The 19,675-nt window shown below is 44.6% G+C and overlaps 2 protein-coding genes across 3 annotated transcripts in view; one reads left to right on the plus strand and one right to left on the minus strand.

Annotated features, from left to right (window-relative positions):
• ZBTB33 (zinc finger and BTB domain containing 33) lies at positions 1-11,494 on the plus strand. Of its 2 annotated transcripts, none has more exons than XM_059483174.1 (2): positions 1-109; positions 4,966-11,494. In XM_059483174.1, the coding sequence occupies exons 1-2, from the start codon at positions 82-84 to the stop codon at positions 7,005-7,007; spliced, it is 2,070 nt and encodes a 689-aa protein (XP_059339157.1). In that variant the 5' UTR covers positions 1-81; the 3' UTR covers positions 7,008-11,494. The 2 variants fall into 2 exon arrangements, with proteins under 2 accessions (XP_059339157.1, XP_059339158.1); XM_059483175.1 differs by lacking the exon at positions 1-109 and adding an exon at positions 3,363-3,478.
• The window catches only part of TMEM255A (transmembrane protein 255A), a 24,977-nt gene continuing 16,276 nt past the window's right edge, over positions 10,975-19,675 (minus strand). Inside the window, exons 7-9 of the mRNA XM_059483176.1 lie at positions 16,951-17,113; positions 15,589-15,732; positions 10,975-13,682 (exon numbers count right to left, since the gene is read on the minus strand). Of these exons, the coding sequence (XP_059339159.1) occupies positions 13,524-13,682; positions 15,589-15,732; positions 16,951-17,113 (466 nt within the window). The 3' untranslated portion in view covers positions 10,975-13,523. The remainder of the gene's footprint in view (positions 13,683-15,588; positions 15,733-16,950; positions 17,114-19,675) is intronic.

The raw sequence follows: 19,675 nt of genomic DNA on the forward strand, positions 1-19,675 counted from the left end.
ACCCGCCCGGCCGGCAACGCGGCGGCGGCGGTGGCGGCGGCGGCGGCTCCTTTTGTGCCCCGCGGCGGCCGCCCGGCAGCGATGGACGCGCGCGCGGCGGCGGCGGAAGGTGAGTCACCGGCGGGGCGCGAGCCGCGGGCGGGGGGCGGTGGCGGCGCGGGCCCGGCTCCGCCCCGCTCCGCGGGCACCGGCGCGGGGCCGCGGCCCCGGGAGCTGTCCAGGGCGGGCCGGCAGCAGCACCGCCCCGCGGACAGCTCACCGTGCCCGGCGGGGTTCCCCGTTCCTGCCCGCGCCCGGCGCCGCCTGACACGGCCCGGCCCGGCAAGGCCCGGTCTCGGTGTTGGGGCGCCCGGCGCCTCCCAGCGCGGCCTGCCTGACACGGCGCTGGCGCCGCTCCGCTGCGGCGACTCAGGGCAAAGCTGACAGGACGAGGGGAAACGGCCCCGAGTTGCGTCAGGGGAGGTTTAGGTTGGGTATTAGGAAATTTTTTTCATGGGAAAGGTTATCAGGCACAGGAATAGGCTGCCCGGCGAAGTGGTGGAGTCAGCATCCCCGGAAATGTTAAAAACCCCTCGGAGATGGCACTTGAGGACACGGTTTGATGGTGAACACAGTGCTGGCGCTGAGCTCACGGTTGGAGTTAATAATCTTAAGTCTTTTCCTTAACCTTTATCTATAAAGACGATACAAATTATGTATTCAGATAAGACACCCACTCTTCTGTGAGCGCCCTTCCCCCTCAGCTTTGACCACATTGCCACGGAGCTTTCTTAAATGAGCCCCGAGTTTGTGCTGAGCTCTGGCAGTGCAGTGTAACACGGCCGGGTCTGGCCAGCTCTGGGTAAACGGGACATTTTGGACAGCTGCTGCGCCCTGGGAAACCCATGCTGGTTTATGCTGTCTGGAAATTATGTCAGGGTATGCCAGTTCTTCTTCACAAATGAAACAGTATTTTAGCTCTCAAACCTACCATAAGCAGCATAAAAAATTCTGCAAGATGGAAGAAGCCTATTTAAATTGTGTATTTTTTTGGGTGCAAGGAACCTCATGCAGAACAGGGAGGGAAAAGATTTCCCAGAGATTGCCCATGTGTGTGGCGTTACTGTCGCCTGTGTCTGTGTGAGGACAGCACAGTTTCTCCCTTCTTTGGATTATTTTGACAAACTAATTTTAAATTATTTTAGATCTGACTAAATGGTGACTAAAACATCTGCCTCAGGAGCACTCTGCACCTGCGTTAGCTAATATTGTTAGGTGACTTGAAGTGCACAAGTTATAATGTCATGCAGTACATAACAGCATCTACAACAACTACTAATGTCAATAAAAAGGATCACTGGACTCTTAATTCATTTATATGAGGCTTTATATAATGGGATTGGCAGGAGAAATACTCTCAGAGATTTCTTCAGGGCACAAATAGTGGAAATTTGTATTTTAGAGTCTTTCAGAAGCAGTGATGCTTTATTTGAAATTCCCATTGTGGAAGAATATTTCTGTCCTTAAAGGTAGTCTTAGGTAGGATAATATTGAATTTCAATTTTATTGAAAACCCTTAACTGTTCTGCTTATAAAATTTAATTTACTTTAATGCAAAATATGTGTTTTCATGATGAAGAATGTTATTTTGTCTCTCAAATTTGTCAGCTCTTTAAAAGAATTTTCTATTCTCACACAGTGGATTTTTTAAAACTAAAAGAGCATCTTAAATTGCTTAATTGAAAACTTACTTTTTTGTCTTCTGGCAAAAGCCTGCACATAAATTTCTTTAAATTTGTACTTCATATTTTCAGAGCCTTCATCCCAAAGTTTTTTTGATCACTTCTCAACATTAAGATAAAAGTTGCTATTGGGTCTCTTATTTGTTCAGTTCCAAAAAGACCACATGTAGTTCTGTATTCTAGATGTTTCTTATCAATATCTTAGATAAAATGGTTCTTTTATATTGGTATTTATATTGTAAGGTTTTATGTGCCTTGAATCACCAAACACTTTCTTGGCTTATCTAAACATAAAACTGGAAAAAACAACCTCTAAAATAGGAGATGCATGCTGACAAAAAAAAAAAGCGCACATTGAAATTCAGTTTTTGGGTGCAGCAAGATTGTGACAGCTTCAGTTAAACCTGCTGATCTGGGGAGAGCATTATCTGTGCCCTGACTGCAGCATGTGACAGGGGGTTCAGATTTTATATCTGACAGAAGGAGTTGCCATAGAGAAAAGCTGCTGTGAGAAAGGTAAAAGCCAAGGAGATGCTGCTGCTCTCCCAGCAGCTTTTAAATCAGGCAGCATTTCTGTGCCTCAGAAACAGTGGTTCAAATCTGATTTTTGAGATCTGGTGATGCCTCAGGAGCAGGGATCCTTCCAAGTCAGTGCTCATCTGTAGCTGTAAATTTTCCTGTTAGTTATTTAGTATTGGAAGAGGCAGTGAGGAAACAAGTCCTTAAAGCTGGAGGATGAAAGGCTAAGAAATTGTTTAATTTGGGCCATCACACATTTTTGGAGGAGAAAAAAAGCACTGGATTAAATATTTAAACAACTACAGTATTGTTTTCATTTAATATAGCCTCCTGTGTAAAAATAATGAAGAGCCTGTATCAAAGGAGAAAAGAATTGAAGGGTCATATGAGGAAGAAAAGCCTATGTTTTCCCTGATGAGTGTTTTCTATTATTTATCCTCATTCAATTGACTCTCTGGTAAAGCCTATAAATAAACAGAAACTGCTTTTCTAACATTTAAAATCTGAAGGCTCACTTCAAAAAGGAACTTTTGTTGCTAACTATATAAATACAGGGAGCCTGGCAGGTGATCTTCTTGCTAGAAGAAAGATTATTATGTATTTCTTGCTCATAAACCTGAGCAGGACCGTTTCATTGCTGATTTATGAGGTGAAGGATTGCAGTCATGTCTGCCGGTGGCTGTGCCCTGTTACGTTTTTCGTTGAACTTGACAGGCCATTTCTTCTTGTCAAAGTTTTTGAATCTTAAGAAAAATCAGGAACCCCTGTGGTTCAAGTCCGCAGAATGCATGGGGGGGGGGGGGGGGGGGAAGGAACGGATCAGTAACCAAAGACACAAAATATAATTTATGATCTTGGTGTTCTTTGAGCATTCCTGAACAGCAAGAGTTTCCAAGAGGCCGCGCTGTGGATGTGTCACTTTGGTGGCCACATGTCGAATGTGCATTTGAGTCATTTTGGTCAAAGGCACTTTGTGTCGAAGCCGTGCATGTCTGTGCAGCTGCTGGCAGAGTCTAACACGTGTCCCTGTGGCGCAGAGGATTCCAAACAACCGCTCCCGGAGGAGGAGCAGGGGCGGGTGTGGGCTCAGGTGTGGCTGTGAGCTGCCCTCGGTGCCGGGCGGAGGTGCCGGCTGCGTCAGCGCTGGCAGAGCAGCGCCGGTGCCCCCGGGAAGGAAATGACACTCGGCGGGAAATAGCGTCTGCACGGCGCTATCCACACGCTCAGCCGTAGGGCAGGTGCCGGCCTTTGCCTCCACCGGGACGCGGGGAGCCGGGATCCCGGCGGGAATTGCCGAAGCCGCAGCAAGGCCCGTGTGCGGGAGCCGGGGCGTCCCACGGCCTGCGCTGGAGCGGGCTCGGGGCCGCACGCCCGGCACCTCGGCAGGCGGGGGGCAGTGTGCGGACGGTGCGTCCCGGGCAGCGTCCGGAGCCCCGCGGCCTCGGGGCTGCTGCCGGCGGCGGGAGCGCGGGGCGGGTCCGGAGCGGCGGGAGCGAGGCCCGGCCCCGCCCCGGTCCGAAGGTTCCCGAGGCCGCTCGGGTCAGAGCCGAGGGCAGCGGCGGCAGCGCCCTCCAGCGGCGGTGCGGAGGGTCCGGAGGTGCGGGAGGCGGCGGGGCCGCGGCCGGAGCGCGGCGCAGGTAACGCGGGCTCGGCGGGCTCGGCGGGCTCGGCTGCTCCTCTCGTCCCGCTGGGGGCTCAGCACGGCTCAGCGAGCGGGGAGCGGCGGAGGGACCGCCCGTCAGCCCGGGCCCGGTGCTGCCAGGCCGCTCCCCGGGCCTGCCGTTGTCAGCGCCGCCGCTCCCGCTCGGCCTCCGGCCGCGGACCGGCCGTTGCTGCCCCGGCGGCGGCTCCGCTCGGAGCGCGGCTCTCACGGCCGGGCCCCCGGGGTCGCGGCGCAGCCGGGCGGGACGCGCTCCCCGGGCTGGCGAGCGGCGGCCGCGGGACTCCGGCATCGGTGTCTCATCCGGCCCGGCCTGCGGAAATCAAAGTTTTACGGGTAAAATTAGAGCCCGTGGCTCCTTGTTCTGTATTTTGATGTTGCTTTCTTTGGCTTACTGGGGGCTTTGATTGGGCAGTGATGGCAGATAGGTTACTTTGACTTAGCAGATCTGTTTTGCTATGGTGCTGCTTCAGTGTCTCAGTTTGGCATACGTAGCCATGCAAATATATGACATAGGGCTCAAAAAAGTTTATGTTTTTGGGGAAGGAAATGTTTATTTTTCTGGGGAAGGAAGTGCACTATCCATAGTGTTTTCATTAACTCAGTTAACTGGTAATATGCAGACACACAGATTCTGGTGTCTGGCCATAAATAACTTCACGCTATTGGGCTTTCTCATAACAATCTATGGAATATTTCACAATTAAAAAGAAATTACTAATAATGTTTAAAGCTGCTTTTGGGGCCCAAAACTTCCATCTTCTTGGTTTTACAATTAACCTTACTTGCTGTTGCTTAGGATGAGGTGTTGCTTCTTTCTTCCTCACCTTGTAAGAGCAGAGGATCTATTCAGAATTCCACTTACCTTGTGGAGAAAGAGGAAAGGACAAACAACAATAAGAAACAAAGTTGCAGAGTGCAGTGGCACATAATCTTCTGAATGGTATCTCAGATTTGTTTTTTCCTAAAGAAGGAGTAGACAGTAAATATGTGAGTGTTGTAATGCGGTTAAAACTGTAAATCTGCATTTTTACTGATTTGATATCTTTTGCTTTCCTTTTGTAGGAATGGAGGAAAAAAAACTTATTTCTGCAACAGACACACAATATTCTAGCGTGCTCCTTCAGTCTTTGAATGAACAACGTGGCCATGGACTTTTTTGTGATGTTACAGTCATCGTGGAGGACCGGAAATTTCGAGCTCACAGAAACATCCTTTCAGCCTCAAGCACATATTTTCACCAGCTTTTCTCAGTGGCTGGTCAAGTGGTTGAACTGAGCTTTGTAAGAGCAGAAATTTTTGCAGAAATTCTTAATTATATTTATAGTTCCAAAATAATCAGCGTCCGATCTGATTTACTTGATGAACTGATTAAATCAGGGCAGGAGCTGGGTGTTAAATTCATAGCTGATCTGGGCATCCCTCCGGCCGAAGGCAAGAATGTGCCCAGCGAGGTCAAAGACAGTGCTTCAAAAACTTCAGCTTCTAGTCCAAATCAAAGAGATGCTGAAACACAGGTGACTGTAATCAGGCCAGAGGGCCAGGAGGCAGCAGATGGGATGCCTGTTATAACACAGTCATTCTCCTTACATGGCATAGAATATGAGACTACAAAAATTACAGTGAGCGATTTGGATGAGGAGGATGATGATGTCATTTTTTGTTCTGAGATTGTTCCTCCAAAAGAATGTACTAAAGACAAAAATGCTGCAAGCCAGAGCCAGCCTTGCTCAAGTCCAGCTGGAGCTTCTGACCAAAAATCCTGTGGCAGTGGTGGCTCTCCCCATGTGACAAACAGCACAGCGCCTCAGAACCTCACTTTGTCTGCCACTCAGCTGAGCCCGAGCCAGACACAGGCAGGAGCTGAACCATTCGCCTCGGCAACGCCGCAGCATTTTACTCCTAATATCATCGTGCTGAACAAGCCTCTGCTTAACTCCTCACTTGGTGCCAGCTCCTTGCATCAAACACATGTGACTCCTACAATTAATTTACTTGAGGAGAACCAGCAGCTATCCAATAATGGCTCTGTAACTGAAGTGGAAGGAACTGCTGTTGATGATGAAGAGGTTGTTGAAGATGATGTTGATATCATTAGCTCCTCTAGTCCTGGTTTGGTCAGCAGCAGCTCTTTGGTTCAGCAATCTTCTGTTCCTAAGGCAGGGAGCACTGAAGGATCAGGTGTACAGAAAAAACAGGTTGTAACATTTTCCCAAGAGCCATCTACTAAAGCTGGAGAGCTGAAAATAAAAATCTCAGATGTCCTTTCTGGAAACAACAAGGAATTAAGTTCGGGTCTAACGTCGAAGAATGTGGCAGATGGGCAGAAAATCATAACATTGGATACAGCAACTGAAATAGGAGGCTTGTCCACGGGCTGTAAGGTGTATGCAAATATCGGTGAGGACACCTACGACATAGTCATCCCTGTGAAGGGTGACTCTGAGGGAGGGGAAGCCAAGCCCGATGACACACCCAAAAAGTCCGACGATGAATCTCCAAAGGGGAAACGCATGAAAGTGAAGCACGACGACCACTACGAGCTCATAGTGGATGGCAGAGTCTACTACATCTGCATCGTGTGCAAGAGGTCCTACGCGTGCCTGACCAGCCTGCGGAGACATTTCAACGTGCACTCCTGGGAGAAGAAGTACCCCTGTCGCTACTGTGACAAAGTCTTTGCCCTGGCAGAGTATCGCACCAAGCACGAACTGCACCACACCGGGGAGCGCAGGTACCAGTGCTTGACGTGCGGCAAATCCTTCATCAACTACCAGATCACCATCTCCCACATCAAATCCGTGCACAGCCAGGACCCCTCCGGGGAGACCAAGCTGTACAGGCTGCACCCCTGCAGGTCCCTGCAGATCCGGCAGTACACCTACATCAGCGACCGGCCCAGCAGCGTCCCGGGCATCAGCCAGGGGGGAGTTGTGTACCGTGTGGGCTCAGGGAAGGATGGCACTGAGGGAGCAACGTCCAACTCTCCGGCCAAACAAATCACCTGGGATGACATTTTCATTCCGCAGGGAAATGAAACGATTTTTAAACAAAACCCGTCAGAAGGAAGTACTGAATTTGAGTTTGTGATACCAGAATCTTACTGAAATGTTTGAAATGCTGGAAAAAAGGGTTCCGTGCAGGAGCATTGCAGCTGTTTTAACTGAACTGTTGAAATTGCTGTAAAATCAAAGGTTAAAGTCAAAAGAAGTTAACTTGTACTACCAAGTAACCAAATGGTAACACTTAGATGGACCATGTTAACTGCAGTGCTTTGTGGAAGCAATTAATCAGAAAATTTACTTGAATAGAGAGTGAGACATTCTAAGGCGCTATCAGAGTTTTCAGATATGTTAAATTTGATCAAAACATGAGGACTTGTGGCTTGAAAATGTACAATTCCTTCTAAAGAGCTAGAAAGATTTCTAAACTAATTGAGGTATTTCCTGTACCCATATTTACCATGTAAGCCCTTTCTTTCATGTTAGCACTTTAATGCTGAATTCTGTTTAGATGTTAAGCAAGAAAACAGTAAGATTTTTTCATCATTGTCTCTTGGTCATGGAACATTTAAAAAAAATAATCCCACAACTCACATTTGTGAACAAGGGGCCAAAATACATGATCCCCTACTACACTGGAGTAGTCTGTTTTTGAGCTAGCATCCTAATTCTGCTTTTATAAATATTATGAATCATCTGTCTTCATGCAAAAAGTCTTGTCTACAAGCAATACTCATTTAGGGCTAACTTGAACAAACTTTACTTACACTTGGCAGTGTGGTGAGCTAAGTATTCAGTGTCCTGGACCTTGTTATTTTACTCTTTTTGCAATGGGAAAAAACCAAACCCCACAAAGCTGAATAGTGAAGAAGCTTAGAACACTTAGGAAGGAGATAATTTTACCTTCTTACAGCTTGAGAAATATTGTTGCATTTTCTTACTGCTGGAAAAAATGCCAGTAATTAGTTTGATATAAAGTGCTGTTCCTTTTTTTTTTTTTTTTTCCACTTCAAGAAGAAGGGCTTCAGTCCAGAATTTTGAAATTATAAAAATATTATTTGTTTTTAGCTGAAGACTTCTCAAATCTATGAATTCATGTAAGTGCTGTATTGGTTTAGCACTGAGGCTGCTGTAGATCTTGTATGCCTGTTTGGCTAGATCTTCAAGTGTAACAGGGATTTGGATTTCACCCCACCCTTGCCCCCATTTATACATTTTGGAAGATGAGGACTAAACCAACAACCAGAAAATACCCTTTATTCACCATGACCCAAAGTATAATTTCTTTGCAATTGTCTAGTTGTCAGGTGTTTCCAGGTTTGGGTTTATTACGTTGCCATTTTACTCTCCTTTCATTTGGTGCCTGTTACAACAGTTAAAAGATGAATTAGATGTCCACCTTGATCAGGAAATGGTAGAGAAAAACAGCTGTTTGCTGGAGTCCTGGTTTAGCATTTCAGAGTTAGTGACTTGTTGAATTTTTGTAAATGGTAATATGAAAATCCTCAAGTTATAGAGGTGACTGGGAAAGACTATTGTTCATAGTACTAGTTATGGAAACCTTCAATTGCTTAAATTGCAGTTACAGGTTTCTCTTTTCTTTTTCATGTTTCAAGTTAGTATCTTGATTTTGTGACTCTCAAAGGTTTTAGACATACAGCACTCTTCACAGAAAGGCACCTAAATGGGAAACAGTTCAAATCTAAGTTGAGCTACCAAAACGATACCAGAAATCCACGTGAGCACTGCTGGGAGGAGGATTTGTTTGTGTGGTGCATGTGATGCTCAGCACTTCTTTGTCAGCCAAGAACATGATATACCTGATTATTTCCAGATCACATTGCTGACCCCTTTGAATACGATGGCTCATGCTTTAAATGTGGGGTGTAACTGAGGTGGCATTTCTGCAGGCACACATTTTCCTCATGGATGTGAGTGTGGATTGCCTGTGTTGCACAGCTGGCTGGTGCTGTGGTGGCACTTCCTCAACTTTGTGGAAACAAATGCAATGTTATTTTTGTTATTGACATGACACATGTTTAATCACAGAATAGTCTTGAGTTGGAAGGGACCCACAAGGATCATTGAGCCCAACTGTTAAGTAAATGGCCTGTGTTGGGATCTGGAATTAAGCATACATTACAGAGTGCAGAATTAAACATAATGGCTATCACTATTTGCTGCTGATATATTTAAAACCTTAAATTAAACTGTGCCTAGTAAAGGTCTCTTTTTGGAGGAAAACTGGAAAATTAGGGCTTTGTAACTATTTTTGCTAGAAGACTCGTGCTTGCATGTGTCTCAGGGTCTTCAGTTTTCCTTGGAAGTGATTTTGATATCCAAAGTCCAGAGGTATGTAAAGCATTTCTTTAATTTCACTTCCAGTATTTATTGGTTTGGAAACATGTTAAATTCATTCTTTGAAAACTTTTTTATGGGGCCATGAGTAAGCTTTTTATTTAGATTTCTGGCTATTGCACTTACATTTGTGTTTTTGTTTGTTTTTGTAAGCATTTAACTTCCAGTTTAACTTAATGAAAATCTTATGTAAATATTAAGAAATTGGCTTTGGGATGATGGAAGAAAAAGGTTGAATCTGACAAAGCATTTATATAGAAATGAAAAATTTCAACAGACTAAGGTAGCAAACCTCACAGTCGTTTGTTATGCATATAAAACCATTTACAGATCTGCTGCAGAATATGGTAATGGTGACTGCATCCTCACTGTCTGGTTTCTTTGGGGATACATACCATAACATTCCACTCTGTGAACTAAATGAATATTGAATAACATCTACTGCTTATTTGTTTTGTTCTGTTAAGGCATGCAGCTTATAAAAAGATGCAGAAGCTGACAACTATATACATTGAGTTCTGAGATCTAGGAAATGTTCTGTGTGAACATTCCTTGGTTTCCCCAGTCTGTGGTGTATATAGTTGTACAGTCTTTCCTTAACATCCTTTTTAAAGTTGTGTTCTACTTTTCATTAATCAACACGTGATATTAGTTTTTAGAGCTTTCTATGGCAAAAATAAAAAAAAAGTTTAATTCTCTAGGTGAGCACAGTATGTTTCTTTTTGGTGGCAACTCAGTTTCTATAGTCTAACACATTTGTAGCTTCCTTTTGCTTGTCTTTGAGAATAGCAGGGAACCCACTGTGGGGGGGAACAGGGCAAGGTGTTTTTATTTGGGCTTTAGTTTTGTTTGTTTGTTTTGATGCTGTTTAATTGGTTTTGTTGAACACTTCCCAAGAAAGCAAATCAGCTCAACAGCTCCAGTGTGCTGTGAGCTGAGTGCTGTGATAGATGGGGCTGATGAGAACTCTGAGGCTGTGCAACATTCTGACCAACTGTGGCACTGCAAATGGGCTCAAAGTCAACAAACCCCTACCTAGGGACCAGTAAATTGTACATTGTGACCAGTGCTGTGCTTCCAGCTCACTCATGGTTTGGGCTCTCCTTTCCAGCTGCTGACTGCTTGTGATTTGTGAGAGTTCTATTGTTGGTGACCTGGGGCCAACAGGAAATACACACTTACTTTGTGTAGACTTCTTATTGCATGTAGGAATGCAATTTAAGAAGTAACATACCAAATTATGTTCTAGGTGCCTTCATCTCCTTGGCATAGGGCTTCTGCCTCGCTCTGTTGACATCACCAGCACAGAATATGCCCAAAGTAAGCAAAGGAGACACCAAGACTGCACTGGTTGGATTACTCAGATCTGTGTTAAGTGAAAAATTAGCAGGAATAATTTTAGAGGGCTTGAGGTCAGGGCACCATGTTATGGTAAAACTGCAGAATTATCGAGTGCAGGGGCATGAGCGCCTTCAAAAACAGAACTTAAGGAATTTTTTGCTAATCCTAGTAGAAATATGTCTCAAATACAGAGAACAGAGATGGGTTTTGTGGGTTTTTTTTGGTTTTTTTGGTTTTTTTTGTTTGTTTGTTTGTTTGTTGGGCTTTTTTTTCCTTTGATTTCTTTAAATGTAAATTTTACTCACTTTTAAAAAATAACCTTAAAGATGCTTGTAAAACAGGCTGCTAAAATGTAAAATAGAATTGGTAAATGTTTACAAAAGTCACACAATTTTATTTACTTTGGCAAAGTAATAAAAGGGTACATATGAGTCACAAACTTGACATTCTCATAAGAAATGACAAATACAGTGCAGGATGTTGCAGTTACATTAAATGCTTTGTTTTACTCAAGCAGAATGAAACAGGTAATTCAACAGAAAATACCACCAGTAAGTTTTTAAATGTGAAAATGTACTTGTCCTTTTATAGTGAATTTAAAGCAGCAATGTAATTTTTGCTAAAATATTCCTTAGAAAAAAAAGAGAATTTGGATAACTTCCTAAGGTTAGTATTTTTCAACTCAAAACCAGTGACACAATTCATCTCCTGATGGTTTCATCCCACTAAGTTATGTTCTCTTCAGGATGTTCAGTCCTGTCCTGTGGTGTCCCTAAGTCCTTCTAGCCCTATTTAGTTGACAGGCACAAATGGTACAGTGTTTGTCAGAAGTGGGACAGGACTGTTGGCTTTTATTTCAAAGATAAAGCAATAAAATGTTTTCTGATACTAAATTAATGTGCCCTTCTGATTCTGGTTTTGTGGGGAGCTTTATCAAGAGAAGTACTGTCTGTTTTGAAATTGCCCACGAGCTCTTCATCAAGAGATTCTTTACATTTCTTTAATTTCATGAAATATAATATAAAATGGAGGATGCCCCAGTATATAAATTTAGTTCCAGTACACAAATTTATAGGAGCTGCACTTCAACATTCTATAGTAAAACAAAATTCCACCACGATATGATACACTACTGCTTTAAATCCTGTGAGCTGCCTTCCTTTCTCCAGCTGTTTTTTTTTTTAATTTCCCTTCTTACTGGAGAAAAGTCACACTTGCTTCTGGATAAAGTGTCATCCTTTAATGAACTAATATACTGATTAGCATTTGACAGTGGAGATGATAAAGTTAATACATAGTCTAGCCTAAAGGCTTTGCAAATGCATAGGATTAAAAACAGCATTATAAAGTGTGGGTGTACTTTGAAAAGTGAGATCAGAGACTTCAGTGTTTGTTTTTCATGTTGACAGCATTTGAATTTTTTTATAGAATAAAAGTAGGTGCCACAGCTTAAAATCCAACTGGATTCTGCCCCAACCCACCAGCATGTATTCCATTTTGATTCTGAAAGCCAGCTTTAACTTTTAGGCACCTTTTTGTCTGCATCAGTTGCAAGTACAGGAAGGCAACTGAGGATTAGGGTCAACAAACTGATGCCAAGGAAATGAATCTTTAGGAAATAAGGAGTAAAATGTTAATGTTGCTTTTATCCCTGAAGTGAGCAGTTGAGAACGCTCAGGTTGAGCAGGTCAGATCTGAACACTGTCATCTGAAATCACTTCCTGCAGTAGAACCACACTTTAGAGGTCAGTGTGTCACATATCAAAGCTGACCTTTTGTTATGCAAGATGCATGCAAAATCTGCTGGAATCTAGATTAATCAGCACAGTCATCAGCTGAAGATTAAATGAAAGTCACAACAGTAATTGCAAATTCCTCAGTTTTGTCCTATATTACAGGGTGTTGAATTTCATCTGTGTGAGACACATATCTTGGAGAACTAGTAGTGGATATTCCTTATGTGCAGCCCATAATACAGCTACTAAACCAGTGCTTATTCAGGGTGCTGATTCAGTCCATTAAAAAAGTTAAAAGTACAGGCTTAAAAAGAAATTCCCAACCACAGAAAACATAAACAAACAAATAAATTAATAAATAATATTTTTACTGCACTGTTTCAGTGGCTTGTAGACGGTTCCTGATGTTTTTTATAGGAATACAAGGAAAATTTAGGCAGTGCAACCACCCAAACTGTTTGACTTCAGCATTACTTACACAGAATTCAGACAGAGACAACCCCATTCCATCTTTTATCTTAAGAAGCAACCTGAGATAAAACCAGCTTGCCTCCCCTCAAAAAAGCAATATTCTGATTATTTTGCTACACATGCATGAAGCTGTCCTATGACATTATCCTTTTCAACAAGGTTATGTTTTGAGGCACTGTCATGGTTCCCCCCAAAATTTTTCCAGTGTGTTGGGCCACCAAGTGATGTGAGCTGGGTCCTGTGTCCTCCCAGCCAGGATCTCAGCAACTGGAGCCCAAAGGCCAAACAAAACCAGTGTTGAGTGGTGCTGTCTGTAAGCACCCTCAGCTCACACAGACTGATAATCTCCAGCAACTACTGATCTTGGCTACCCTTACTTCAGCTTGGCACAAGATGGAGTAAGGCAGACCAGAATCTGTCATCTATGTTGGATCACTTGATTAAGAATCAAGGACTACATGAACCAAAGAGGCTGAAATTTAGGTCACCTGCTGCTCAGTGACTCATTAAAACATCAGAAGTCTGTCCCCTTTGTCACAGGCCATCATTAAAACTTCTGAAATAAGTCTCGCAAAAAAGGACAGTCCAATCTAATATTTTTATTTGCTATTATCTTCTGGATTCTCCTGCTCCCTCCCACAGTAAAATATAAATACAAAATGTTCACACTTATTTCGATGGCAAATATGTTTTTTTTTCTTCTTTCCCACATTCTTTATGGCGTGTAAGGTGGTGGCTTCTCAAAAGGTGGGAAATAGGGCGGTGAGTAACGCGGGGGTGCATTGGAGGCCCACATATAGCTGGGGGATGGTGACAGGGACTGGGGGTCATCCGAGAGGCCAGAGGGAGTGGAGGCTGGAAACACGCTGGAATGCTGCAGGGAGACAGCAAAGGCTGCAATGTAACCATTTCCTAATGGAAATTGTTGTATCAAAGTGATACGTCATTACCAAACAGTTCAAAATTAACATTTCAAGGTTCACCACACACAACTAACACTTTAGATACCTTGTATTCAAAGTAAGCACTGCCTGTAAGTAACAGTTTTGAAAAATGAGGCTCCTTAGATCCAAAACTGAAGATATTTTAAAAAATTCTCATCACTTCCGTGTGCCTGCTGCATTTCACAAAGACTGGACAACTGAAAACTGATGAGATCCTCTCAAATCTTGGGTGTCACATACCAGCCAGTAGCAATAGTGAATGACCTGCTCCAAAAACCAGAGAAATGGGTCTGCCATTTTAGATTTATGTGTAAAAGCCAGGTTTTTTCAAGGGCCCAGGCTTCCGTAGGAATTCTGGTGTGTTGTTTTTGTCCTGTGAAAAATGTGTGGAATGAGTGGGAAGCATTCTTGCACCAGAGGGAGTGCATCCTTTGGAAGGGGTTTGAGAGGCAGGGCTTGCTCCACGTGCTGTCAGGGGAGAGGGGCCAGGGTGGTTCAGTCACTGCTTGGAGCAGAGTGATATGCAAGGCTCAGACTTGGAATCTCATGTTAAAAAGGGATTTGGCTGTATTAAATTTAGATGAGTTGAATTTATGCCCAGCTTTTGTGCCATCTCCTGAGCCAGCACCTGTGCTCACAACAGTGAGACCCAGAGACTCTGATCTGTCTGGCTGAGCTGTGCTAGCAGAGCCCAGCAGTGCTTCCAGTCACAAAGCAGGGAAATCACCCATGCTGAGCTCTCTTCGGGTGCTGGGGCTGCCACACTGGCAAGCTCTGGGTCAGACAAAGCTCGGAACTGCTGAGAAACTGAGAAAAGGACTTTGTAACAAGCTTGGTTTGGCATGCACTGAGGTTGGCATTTTTGTAGCTGCAGGAAGTTATACAGCACCAGTGACCATCCCAGGTTTCATTAATCTCAAAAATTACTCACAAATACATCCTAAAAGTTCTGACTTAAGTGTTCAATTATATTTAGGAGCCCTGACAACAGCATTGTCCAGTGGCAGTAGCAGCAGACCCAGGAAGGTTTAGATTTTTGTCACCTCTAATGCATGCCTCAGATAAGGGACATGGTGGCTATCACAGAGCACACCTCTTTGTTGATAACCAAAATCTTAAACTCTTGTTAATTAAAAAAAAAAAAGTCTCCTGTTGTGGTGTTTGTGCATGTGTTAACATCACCCCTGTTGTAACATCCACCTGCCAGAAGAGCAGAGGAGGAAATGTCCTCAGCTACAACAAGAGAAAGCTGATGTTGACAGCAAGGTTCACATGAAATCCCCATTTCCAACAGCACAGCTCCATAGCTCAAAGAGGAAGGGATGCATTACAGCAGAGGGGATGTTTGCAGGGACCCCTCTTAGGCCAGTGAAGCATGTGGAAAATAACCACAACAAATCAGCTTCTCAGGCATCATGAGTCTTCAGGAGCTCAAATAGCTTGTTTCCAAAAGCTCTTCTATTTCTCTCAGACACAGCAGTTGGCCTAATAAAATCTAGTACCTGAGCACCTGGCTTTGCCTCTCTCCTCAGAACACTGCAGAGCCAGGGGCAGTGCCTGTTTTCAATGCGATCTCTACTAGTGAATGATGGGCAGGCAGGCAGGCAGCAATCCTCCCTCTTGCCTTCACTTCAAGGACAGATTTCAGGAAAACACTGCCTTAGTAAGAGAGAGCACTGCCAAGGACCAATGCCTAGTAGGAAAAATTTGGTATTTTCTGCAGGACCAAGAAAATGAAACTGTGTGAATGACAGGAAGACAGGCCCCCAGAGTCCTGCAGACTGCCTGGATTTAACCTTGCTGCTAAACAAGGAAACATCCTGTAAAGTTGCCCACCTGAAAGTCATAAGCAGAGTAGGGAGGCAGGTGAGGAGTGCTGTGGTAGTAGGAGTTGTAGGATGTCACCTGTGGCCTGGAGTAGTAGGTCACTGAAGGGTGTGCATCCTCAACACTGCAGTTCAGCGTAGGCAGGGAAGGAGTCTGTCAAAACAAAAGGAAGAGAGTATGAGGCTGCAAACCCAGTCACAGAAAGCTGAGAGCTGAATGAAAGCAGAAATTATTCAAAGGAGCACTGTGTGTCTTTATATGTCAACCCTGTTGCATTAGGAACTGGCAATCCAGTTCCCTCTCAGGCAGCAGCTACGCTTCAAGGTCACCTCATTCCACAGCCACTGATTGTTTCAGATTCCAAACAAGCTGGCAGTAGCCCAGTGCACACCAGTACTCACACAAAACAGATTTACTTGTTCACAAGTAGGAGAAATTATTCATTATTTCAAAATTACTCTGTTATTTGATGCATTGCTGTTCATTTCCATACATCTTTGTTTGCAGAGGCTCTCTGGTGTGGATCAAATCTCAGAGGGCTGTGATGCACAGCTGGGAACGTGTCTCCTGTTTTACTTGGGAAGATATTGGTGAGTCCGAAAAGAGTTCAGAGTACTGAAACAAGGTACCCTTAGTGCAGGGCCCAAGATTTCTTTGTTATAGCCAGGACAACAAATCTCTTTTCTGTGTGAATGTTTTTGTGTTATTCCAAATGAGTCACAAGTGACTGAAAAAGCCCCAAATGTATCTGTTGAACATTCAGTTCTACCCCTCCATTTGTGCTGTTTAGAACACAACCATATGGAAGGTAACAGGCATCCTGGTTAAGTGAAGATATTTCAAATTTCACATTGTTAGAACAGTATTTTCTTCATTATCTGAAGTTTGGTTTTGATCCCCAGTTCACCCTCTCAGGTTCTGCACTGTGATGAAATTAGAGAGTTTCAGCCTAACACAGCTGCTTAAACAGTCTGTAAAGCTCAGACTGCTACTACAAAATCAACAATTAATGAGCAACCACCACAATTTTCCTTGTAGAATGTGAACACTATGAAAAGGAAGATCAATTTTTAAGAGAGAGCTTATTTTCAATCATCCTGGTATTGCCAATGCCTCTCTGGTGGTTCCTTTTGAAAATACAGTCTCCCAATTCTGTTAATATTTTCTAACTGTGCTCAGATGTTGACAAAATCAGAAAAGTGAATCACTTCCACTTTTTCATTATAGTTATTTCTTGCCCTTCTTCCCACCCTGACTGATGTAATGCATAGATAATTTGCTTTGAAACACCAATAGTTTCCATGGTCATTTTTAAAGGCAATTTGCCTGATTTGTATTCTTTAATGCACTGAGAAATTGATATCCTCTTACCATGTCTTTAAAGCCTCCAAGTATTGCTGCTGTGATGATCCCTAGGAACAGCCCCACAATGTTCAGAATTGTTGCTGACCAGAGCAAGTGGTAAAGGTGGATGATGTCCTGGCAGCTGCTGACATCAATGTACTCATAGTACCCTCCAGAAATCTCTACTCTGCTAGATTAGGGGAAAAAACAACAGAAATGATAAAAAAAATGCACCACATATCATAAAACCTAAGCAGTACTGCTGGACAGTAAAAATGCATTCTGCATTTCAGTGATAACCTGGGCCTTACTGCTGAGGGAATGGGGATAAACCCTCCTGGATCCCGTGCTTGTGGCATCCACAATCTCCCTGCACAAAGGGAGCTCTGAAACAAATTGCTTGCTCTGTTCTGAAACAAATGACTTTGTGTCTGAACCTGCCTGTTATTTCTTTCATCTGAAACCTCCACAGAGGTCCGGAAGGTTTACCAAGGACAAAGAGGTCCTGGAATTACCTTGGGAAATCAGAGTGTGCCCGGTCCTGGAATTACTTTGGGAAATCAGAGTGTGCCCGGTCCTGGAATTACTTTGGGAAATCAGAGCGTGCCCCCAGGCAGTGCTGGCTGCTCCCCAGAGCCCCAGGCAGGGGCAGCTGGGTGGGATGCAGGGCCAGCACAGCTCCTGCCTGGCTCACAGGGCTTGGCCACCAGCCAGCCCCAGATCCATGCCCAGCTCCAGCCCCTCACTGCTCTACAGCAGCCTGGGCTGGCTGGAGCCTGGCACCTCATCCTTCTGCTCACACTCTGAACCTTTTCCACACACAGAAAAGAGAGAGAAAACTCGGTCAAATCTGGTTAGGTCATTATTTTGGAAAAGGAAAAGCAACTCCTGCAGCACATGGGCTGGAGTCTTGCAGCAGAATCCTTCAGGAATGACCTCTCTGAGTGCTGAGTGTGGAACAGGCTGGCCTTCAGCACAGCTTATCAGATGTAGTGGCCTGCAGCAAATAGCCCTTCAGAAAACATATTTATCAGGGACAAACAGCACCAAGAGCTTATGAATGGCTTATCTCCCAGCTCTCATGCAGGGTTAGGCGCAGAGCACATGAGAGCTTTGAGGAAAGGGGGAAGAGCTGGCTCCTATTTAAGGTCAAGAAGCAGGAGACCCAGGTTCAGCTCCTCAGCAGGCTCCACAAGGCCAGCAGCAAACTGCCCCTTTCACAAGAGTCACCCTCCTCTGCTGATTACTCAACTTCTGCCCCTTTACCCTTTTTACTCCCACATTTCATTTAAGGAGTCCACTGCAGGGGATGAGGATTTCAATCAGAATCGAGGCACCACAGGTCACAAAAACCGGTGTGCTGGCTGGCACAACTTCTGTGTAACCCGAGCTCTCCGTGGCCCTCTAACAAAACCTGTGTGTGCTGTTTGCAAGTGCTGTTCCTGTGGAGATTGTGAGAGCAGGGATCCCTCAGTGAGAGCATCCCGCCCTGTTCAGCGTGTCCTGAGCAGTGGGAAGGGGCTTGTCCCTCTGCCAGAGCCAGGGATCCCAACATCCCAAAGAAAGCAGGATTGCTGTCACGTTTGCCATGATTTCCATCCTTTACATGTGCACTAACCAGTCTGGAGTGTCCGTGCCTCTCTTACTGAGACACCATCCAGCGCCTCCTCTGTGCAGGATGTTTGTGTGGTACTAAGCAAGATTAAAATAACAACAACTGATTATCTTTCATCAGAGAGGGGAAAATGGGTCGGGGGTGGGTCCCAGAACCGGGACTGTGGAAAAAACAAAATACCAACAAAAACAAAAGAAAAAAAAAATACAGAAGTGTTTCAAGCTTTTCAATTCCATTCCAACCAGTTCATTTCTAATCAGTATCGTCCCTTCAGCAAGTAAAAAGGGGTTGTGATCTGTGAACTACCCAAGGAAAGCAAGAGCTTCACTCCTCTTTCACACACACAAAGTCCTACAGAGACCAGGATCACGCTTCCCAGCACAGGGAGCCACACACCCTCTCCCAGCAGCAGCTTCTGATCTTCCTCCACCACAATCAATGATTTAAGTGGAGGCCAGCCCAGCTAAGTACTGAGAGAAATCCTAAGCCTGAAACAGCCCTAGGCAAGAGCCAGCAGTAAAAAAATCAATTTATTAATGCCTTGCTAACACACATTGGACACTCACAAGGTATAGGCAGCACATGCTGTAAATTAGGCTGGCTTAGGCACAGTGGCCAGATCTCAGTGGTGTGATTGCTCTGCAGTGGTTCTCCATTGGGAACCACCTTCTGCCTCAGTGCACAGTGCTGGCTCACCTTCCATCCTCGTGAGAGCATGACAGACATTCCTGGGCAGAGGGGACACTGATTCATGAAGGCACAGATGGCACCAGGCTGCCAACTCTCCTCTCTGCTAGCAGGGAATGGAATGGTGGCAAGGCAAAGAAGAACAGTGTCCCAGGTTTTTTGCACCTTCGATATTGTGAAATTAAAAAACAACACCCAGTGCCAACAGAGAAGGGAGGTGTTAAGTAACACTCAATAGGTGGAAAACCTGAGGAGGACACCAGGCATGAATGTCATGGAGATTCCTGTGCTCTCATTTTTCCAGCTGGGCTCACCCATAGCTGGGATGGCCTTGGTGTATTTCACACCCACCTTTACTTGGTAGCTTTTGTCTGGGACTCCTCCTTGCTAACAAACACAACTCAAGGTTCCTTCCCACATCTGCCATTAACTGATGCTATCCTGCAAACG

The sequence above is a fragment of the Ammospiza nelsoni genome, chromosome 15, assembly GCF_027579445.1.
Source record: "Ammospiza nelsoni isolate bAmmNel1 chromosome 15, bAmmNel1.pri, whole genome shotgun sequence".
NCBI classification, from domain to species: Eukaryota; Metazoa; Chordata; class Aves; order Passeriformes; family Passerellidae; genus Ammospiza; species Ammospiza nelsoni.